This window comes from Aptenodytes forsteri, unplaced genomic scaffold, assembly GCF_000699145.1.
Source record: "Aptenodytes forsteri isolate BGI_AS27 unplaced genomic scaffold, ASM69914v1 Scaffold360, whole genome shotgun sequence".
Taxonomy (NCBI): domain Eukaryota; kingdom Metazoa; phylum Chordata; class Aves; order Sphenisciformes; family Spheniscidae; genus Aptenodytes; species Aptenodytes forsteri.
In genome coordinates, this window is record NW_008796109.1 from 983,642 (window position 1) to 992,385 (window position 8,744).

The window sequence follows — 8,744 nt, forward strand, 5'->3', positions numbered from 1 at the left end:
TAGCCAGGAGGTTGTTCTCCTGGGTCAGCATCTCCAGCAGTGTGCCAAAACACCGGCAATCCGTTTTCCTTTTTTTTTTAAAAACCCTCCAAAATCTGAACACCTCCTTTTTCAGCACTTCCTAGAAGTTAATGCTTTAGGGAAAAAGTAGAAGGTGGTGTGGAAGTTGGCAGCACCCCTGTGTCTGTCTCAGAGCTGCCTGAGCTTTCTGGTAGGAAAATCCCTTCACAGTGCTGGAGCAACTGGCAGCCCACCAGCGTGTGCTACTGTGTGCGAGGGTGAATGCGTGTGGGCACATACATGCCTCTAAAAGATGCGCTCACAGTAGGGCTACATGAGGGTAACACCACACAGCTCTTTTTGTGCATATGTCTGTGTCTACGTTGGTATATTTTTATACACGTAGATGCAGGCAGAGCATATGGCAAGTATAATTGTGCATATTTGTTTGCTCGCATACATGCATATCTGTGGGTATGCATAAATCTAGATTTTGTAATGCAGTTAAGACAGAGCAAATGGAATCAGTGTATGATTCATAGTGCATGCATATGTCCTTTATAGACTGTGCATTTCTCATGTAGCTCTCCCTACTGCATTTAGGTACATTATGAGGTAGAAGTTCAACTGCTTCTTTTAAGGTAAATGGTTGATTTTCTATCATTATTATCTGAGCAGTGTCCTATTCTAAATTTACAGGTCTTTAACATAAAAAATGAAAGTTTCCCAGGTTATCAGAATTTCATTCAAAAACAGCACAGGAGTTAGGTTACAGGGTGGTTAGCTTCTACCCTTGCATATTTCACTCAGTACTTTTCTAGATGTAATCCACAAATGACCCTTCTCTAAAGGAGCTGTATAGATTTTCAGGAGGTACACAGATACTGCAGCCTGGCATTTGTCTGCACTGGAGATCTTTCCTTTTCTAAACCATCTGGATTTCTAATTTGTTTATGTGGCATGTTCATCCTCGGGTCTAGGCCTAGATCTATCATGCAGGTATCAGTCGCCAGGCTTTTGCCTCTAGTGTTTTGAATCTCAGTATGTTGGCTTTTTGTATTGCTTCAGCAGCTGATTTCAGTGCTTTGCTATTTTTAAGCCTTTCATTTATAGCTTCAGACCTTTTTTTGCTTTAGCTGATCCGTATTCTTACTTTGAAAGTTATCCCATTTAGGCCCCTTAGAGGAAGGAACGCCACTCAGCTGCTTCAGACATCACCAAAATTGCTGATAATGAACACATTCATTGTGTCTTCTGGTTGGAAGCTGGGCATGCTGAATCTGATCTGTTTGCAAATGTCATGCTGAGTTATCGGTTTTTATTGAACAGTGTCTCCAAGCCTTTCTTTACCCTCTGGAATATTTTGACCTGAGTAGGCTCTGTCTTTTTCAAACTGTTATTTTGTAGATGTGACCCATGTCCACACATAACTCAGTTGGCATGAGAGCATTTTCTCATCCAAAGAATTCTGCTGCGTTCATCATGGAGATGAGAACTAATGCTGCCTGGTTCTTGATCCCAGAAGTCACTGGCAGTGATGATCCATACCAAAACTTCAGGGCACTGAGAACATTGTGTAACACGAAGCTCCCAGTAGCTCTGCATCCTTTGGCATTCTTCATTTGTATAGGGGCAGTACAGAGGTAGAAGACTGGAATTCTGATTGTTAGCATATGTTCAGGCAGCTAGCAAAGTCATGGATATTTATTTGTGATTATGAAATTTCAGGGTTGTTTCTCCCTTGCCTCTCATTGTTTGATAACTCAAAATTGGAGCATGTGCTGCTTGCAGAACCAGCCTTAGTCTAGTTGTTCCTAAGAATTTCTGAAGGTAATGGCTATTACAGATGCCTTCCTAAATGCTCTGAAGACTTCTTGCTGTGTCATTTGTCAAGCTACTTTTCCTGGCATGGGTTGAGATCAAAGTGTTCTTGTTATAAGAGGAGCAAGAAAACCAGCTTCCACATGGCAAGTATGTTCAGTTAAGTCAGCTTCATTCCTCCAATGCTGTCAGCCTTTGGTATTGATAAGTCAACAGTAAGGCTGTAATTTAGGCACTTACAATGTTCTAATGTAAGAAACAAAAATTACTGAGGGCCTGCCCTGTACTGGAATCTTGAATGTTTTCAATCAGAAGAAGTAACAATCAGAAGTGTTTTTCCCTCAACTAAACGAGGAGTTGTTTTACCCCATTTCTCTTGGCAACGGGACCATAAAAGGATTACCTTGAACTATTGATTTTATCTCATGTTGTGTGGCTTAGCCACCCTTATTTAATAAGACATCTTTTGATCAGTATCAGAGAATCCTTTACTACCTGTAGTAAAGACTTTCGCCCCAGAAGTATAGCCATATGGGCCTTACCCTGTGCACACTATTATAGGTTAACCTTAGGGAAATTTTTTTTATTATTCATAGCATGGTTGGAAATGAAGAAACCTCACCTCTGAGCTCTGACAGCCCAGTATTTTTTTAATAATTCACTTGCTTAACTTGTTATTCTGCTGTCTTAACAGCCTGTTTAAAGGAAAGGTTGATGAGCTGTTAGGGAAGTGTCTCACTCTCCTCCTTTGTCTGTGTCAAAGAAACATTCCTGTGTCATGAACTCACTTGTACTTAGTCATGGCATTGTAGCAGATAGACTTTACCTTAATCTTCCTATTGAAGTTTAAAGTCTAGTCAGATTTGTCACTACTTTACTGAACTAGTTTATTACAGATTTGTTACTCATTTATTACACCTAAGAATCTCATGTGTTAGTACGAGCATTCAAAACAAAAAATGAAGGTGACCTTCGCTGGGGACTTTCCAGCTGATCAGTCTTAAATAAGTTTATTAGTCTCACCTTCCAGAGCTTTATCCACAGTCATTCTTACTATCAGTTACTTTACAGCCTTACAACCTGATAATTACCTTTTTTCCCCCCTTCTTTCTCCCTCCTCCCCCAGTAGTATCCATCAAGGCTCTTGGACTCTGGAAGTCTTTTCCTAAGCTTCCCTTGATAGTCCAAGGGAACTCTGCTCAGATGCCTGACAGATTCCTTTACTTTGGAGCCTCTTTGCAGATTTATCCCTACTAGCTGGAGTGGGATACTTCTCTCAGTATAAGAAGTCAGTAGTCACCCAGACTGTTAATTGCTTATGGATGGACCAGGAGGGACTCACTCCCCATTTAGAAGGTGCTCTTCATTAGACTGGGCTATGGTGTCCTTTAAAAACATAATGCCTTAGAACATTTTATTCAGATTGTTGCTGTTGGCCTAGTTTGTGCTGTTACTGCATTTTTCCTTTAGGATACACCTCTAGAATGTCCTACTTATTTCTTTGCTCTTTACTTTCAAGAACTGAGAATTGTGCTGAGATGATACTTTTAGAAAAAAAGGACTATGATTGTTGTAATTCTTTGGTGTAAAGATCATTTTGACAGGTTTCTCATATAGCCATCTGTTTCACCTTGAAATGTGAAGGTGGCTCACAGCTTTCTGTGTGGAAAAAATGATGTTACTTATTGTGCTTTTTTTTATTGGGAATCTTCTTATAAGCTGAAATGATGAGCTGTCTGGGAGACTGTGAGAATGGATTCCAAGTTCCTGAATGTCAGAAAACAGCTTAAGAAAATGTCTGGCATTCTAGTCTACCATCACTGTCTTAAGAGATTGAAAAGTTCCGGCTACCTCACACCAGTTAAGCACAAGGTTTACATGTAAGAATTCAGCCAGAAGGTTATTTTCAAACATTAATTCCTCTCTCTTCAGTTGTTTTCCTTCCTCATAAATTGCTACCTATGAATAATTTAGCTGTTGTGGTTTCACAAGGCACTCTTTGCTGAGGTTTCTGTACAAGTGATTTGTTAAGAGAATAAATGTGAACACTGTCAATACTATTAAAAATTTGGTAACAGGATTCTTTTCTGAAAAATCCCTGTGCTTATTATCAGTCTGTCTGATCAATTATTGTTTTCCAGTTTGAATATAGCTTTCTTGAAGAAGTCTAGGGTGGGAAAGTTGTACACATGAAGGCACTAACCCATCAAACAGCAATCAGTAGGGACTATAATACCGGCGTGATGTAGTCAGTTCCTCTGTAGAGGAGGCAAACTGCTTAGAGCCAGTTACCGTTTATGGGAGGCTTGCTGGTTCAGCCAAATAAGTAATTTGTTACACAAAGTCATCCTTGATGACAACTGTGGCTAGAATAACAGGCAGGGGCAACAGAATAGCATTGCAACTATTGCCATAAAATCCTTTCTATTTTAACAGATGTGTCATTTGCTTCTCTCTGAATCCTACCCTTTAGGATTTAAAACTCCTGAACATTTCATGCCAAATGAAGTTCATCCTACAGGCTTTCTAATGACTTTCTTCTTTTGTGATTCATGGTATAGCTCTATATACCATAGCTCTATATGCTCTGTAGCTCTATGGTTTATTCCATGGCTACCTGTTCCCAAGTTTGCTGCTAGCTGACATGCATTGTTATTTTGCAATCTTTTTTCCTGCTCTTAGCATTTGTAGTTTCCAGTGCAATAATTGCTGTGAGCTCTAATCCATTGAGTTTCTTTAAAATATCAAATTGTTTCTTCAAACAGAGCCTCTCAAATACTAGTTGAAAGGTGGGACAGATTTTCCACTTGTGACCATGTTTGAACAATGCAAAGGGATTAATACTAAGACATTTAAAAAAGAATTTACACAGGAGAAAACATCCTATTTTAAATGTGTGATAAAAAATAAGAATTTACACAGGAGAAAATTCATCCTATTTTAAATGTGTGATAAAAACTGGTGACAGAAATGAAACCCAGAAATGTCCTTGGTTGCTTGTTAAATCCAGCTTTAATGAGCACTTACGTAGAAGTTCAAATAGATTTGGAAGAAAGGGGTTTTCACAATTTGAAGTTTTCCTGACTTGTTTACTTGTTATGACAGGTCTACTGCCAGTTTAATCTGAAACCCTTTCTCCTGTATTTTTTTTTAGAGCAAATACTTTGTTTAATATTTGGATCAAATATAAGCCTCGACTGCCAGAGTGGTATTACAATGAAAAACTTCTGAAAGTTGGTGATTCCCTTGCTCAGATCAAAGTAAGTCATATGAAAACAGAAAAGGCAAAATCACAATCTTTGTTTCATTATGTTTCTGTGCTACTTTAATTTTTAATCATATTTTACTGGAAACTATTTAGAAAGTAGCAAAATCTTTTACAAAATAATTCCAGTGAAAGTTGGTGATTTGTATCTCTTGCTTATTATTGTAAAATTTCCCTGATTTTTTGATATATTTTCTATATATGTATTTCCAATGCACCTGTTGCCTTTTTAAACACCCCAAAATCTTTCTTCAATATTTGTTTGAAGTTTCAACACAGTAGAGTACAATATCTGACTGTGCCTGTATACACTGCTTCAGTACAAATTGACAATGATGGAGCAGTGGTGGTTTGTTCCACTGAATTGTCAACTCAGTTCTCAGTTAACCAAAAGTGAATGTAAAGAATTGTCAGGAGGGGAACAGAAAATAAGACACAGAGTGCAATTACACATTATACAACTATAAGTATCGATGGTGCTCCTGCATCTTGCATTCTGTGTGCACTTCTGGTCTCCTCAAAAAAGGTAAATCGCAACTAAAAAAGAGTCAGGAGATAGATTGTTGAAGACTTTGAGAGTATTTGGGGGATGTTTCACTACATGATAACTCTATTTTTATACTCTTACCTAGTCATCTGTTACTGGCTACTGTTGGAGATGGGATACTGGGCTAGTAACTATTGGTCTGACTCAGTAAGGCTGGTTTTATGTTATATTCTTCTATAATATTTGTCCTTTGTGTCTGCTGGGAAAAAACCCTCAAAGGCATGTCACTTATTACCTCAGTCATATTTGTGTCAGAAGATCATGTCGTAAAGTCCGGGGCTTTCAAGGGTAATTACTAAACAACGCTGAGAAGCATCTCAAAGATGTGCAGTTGAAAGCTAGTTGCAAGCCATTCCTTTTAGGATCACAGAAGGGTTTGTGGTCCTGAGTGATACAGTTATGAAGCAGAAGTACTGAAGGATTACAGAGTTATAGGTTAATTTATTATAAAGGTTCAGTACTTGAAAAGTTGCTTGAGAGAATATACTTAAAGATTGTAGAGAATTAGCATAATTTAGAGTAAGGGGCAGCTCCTAAATAGATGCTATCTGCTTAGTTTGATTATGTGTTTGTAATGATCTGTCAGTGGATTTTTCTGCTTTTTGCCAGGAACATATTAGAAGAGTATTACCTGGTCAATAATACTTTCCTAGATTAAAACTGTGGCTATTTAGTGTATCTGTGTTATGAGACAGTCAAGTATATATTTTAACTATGTCCTTCAGGCCTATTTCAGACACAGATGTTTGATATTAGTCTTCTAAAAAGTTAACTGTAATAGAAACTTATATTTATAGCACAAAAGTTAGTGAAAGTCTATAATTTATTAGTAGAATTCTTCCATGCTTTTGGAAAGATTTCTGTAACTTAATTTTTGAACATAATGGGAATAAAATATTAGATTAAACCAAGTTTGTATGTTTTTCAGAATGGGAGTATTAAATTCTAATTCCACCCCCACCCTGGAAAGAAAAACAGATAACTGACATTGTGTTTAAACTGAAAGTAATTTTTAAGAACACTCTATTGACTTTTGCATTAGAAAAGCAGTTAAATGCCAGTTGTTACCTGTATTCACTCTTTTTCATTCTCTGCAGCATATGACACTATTAGATTCCCTCTTTTCACCTAGAAAAGAAGAGGGCATAATTGGAAATCATAGAATCATAGAATCATAGAATGGTTTGGGTTGGAAGGGACCTTAAAGATCTTCTAGTTCCACCCCCCTGCCATGGGCAGGGACATCTTCCCTGATTTTTTGATATATTTTCTATATATGTATTTCCAATGCACCTGTTGCCTTTTTAAACACCCCAAAATCTTTCTTCAATATTTGTTTGAAGTTTCAACACAGTAGAGTACAATATCTGACTGTGCCTGTATACACTGCTTCAGTACAAATTGACAATGATGGAGCAGTGGTGGTTTGTTCCACTGAATTGTCAACTCAGTTCTCAGTTAACCAAAAGTGAATGTAAAGAATTGTCAGGAGGGGAACAGAAAATAAGACACAGAGTGCAATTACACATTATACAACTATAAGTATCGATGGTGCTCCTGCATCTTGCATTCTGTGTGCACTTCTGGTCTCCTCAAAAAAGGTAAATCGCAACTAAAAAAGAGTCAGGAGATAGATTGTTGAAGACTTTGAGAGTATTTGGGGGATGTTTCACTACATGATAACTCTATTTTTATACTCTTACCTAGTCATCTGTTACTGGCTACTGTTGGAGATGGGATACTGGGCTAGTAACTATTGGTCTGACTCAGTAAGGCTGGTTTTATGTTATATTCTTCTATAATATTTGTCCTTTGTGTCTGCTGGGAAAAAACCCTCAAAGGCATGTCACTTATTACCTCAGTCATATTTGTGTCAGAAGATCATGTCGTAAAGTCCGGGGCTTTCAAGGGTAATTACTAAACAACGCTGAGAAGCATCTCAAAGATGTGCAGTTGAAAGCTAGTTGCAAGCCATTCCTTTTAGGATCACAGAAGGGTTTGTGGTCCTGAGTGATACAGTTATGAAGCAGAAGTACTGAAGGATTACAGAGTTATAGGTTAATTTATTATAAAGGTTCAGTACTTGAAAAGTTGCTTGAGAGAATATACTTAAAGATTGTAGAGAATTAGCATAATTTAGAGTAAGGGGCAGCTCCTAAATAGATGCTATCTGCTTAGTTTGATTATGTGTTTGTAATGATCTGTCAGTGGATTTTTCTGCTTTTTGCCAGGAACATATTAGAAGAGTATTACCTGGTCAATAATACTTTCCTAGATTAAAACTCTGGCTATTTAGTGTATCTGTGTTATGAGACAGTCAAGTATATATTTTAACTATGTCCTTCAGGCCTATTTCAGACACAGATGTTTGATATTAGTCTTCTAAAAAGTTAACTGTAATAGAAACTTATATTTATAGCACAAAAGTTAGTGAAAGTCTATAATTTATTAGTAGAATTCTTCCATGCTTTTGGAAAGATTTCTGTAACTTAATTTTTGAACATAATGGGAATAAAATATTAGATTAAACCAAGTTTGTATGTTTTTCAGAATGGGAGTATTAAATTCTAATTCCACCCCCACCCTGGAAAGAAAAACAGATAACTGACATTGTGTTTAAACTGAAAGTAATTTTTAAGAACACTCTATTGACTTTTGCATTAGAAAAGCAGTTAAATGCCAGTTGTTACCTGTATTCACTCTTTTTCATTCTCTGCAGCATATGACACTATTAGATTCCCTCTTTTCACCTAGAAAAGAAGAGGGCATAATTGGAAATCATAGAATCATAGAATCATAGAATGGTTTGGGTTGGAAGGGCCCTTAAAGATCTTCTAGTTCCCCCCCCCTGCCATGGGCAGGGACATCTTCCACTAGACCAGGTTGCTCAAAGCCCCATCCAGTCTGGCCTTGAATACTTCCAGGGATGGGCCATCCACAGATTCTCTGGGCAACCTGTTCCAGTGCCTCAACACCCTCATAGTGAAGAATTTCTTCCTTATATCTAATCTAAATCTACCCTTTTTCAGTTTAAAGCCATTACCCCTTGTCCTATCACTACATGCCCTTGTAAAAAGTCCCTCTCCAGCTTTCTTGTAGGCCCCCTTTAGG

At 37.6% G+C, this 8,744-nt stretch overlaps 1 protein-coding gene across 1 annotated transcript in view; it reads left to right on the forward strand.

Annotated features, from left to right (window-relative positions):
- Positions 1–8,744, forward strand: part of CFAP54 (cilia and flagella associated protein 54) — a 162,708-nt gene that overhangs the window by 41,579 nt on the left and 112,385 nt on the right. The window contains 1 exon segment of the mRNA XM_019474036.1: positions 4,976–5,081. Within this exon segment, the coding sequence (XP_019329581.1) occupies positions 4,976–5,081 (106 nt within the window).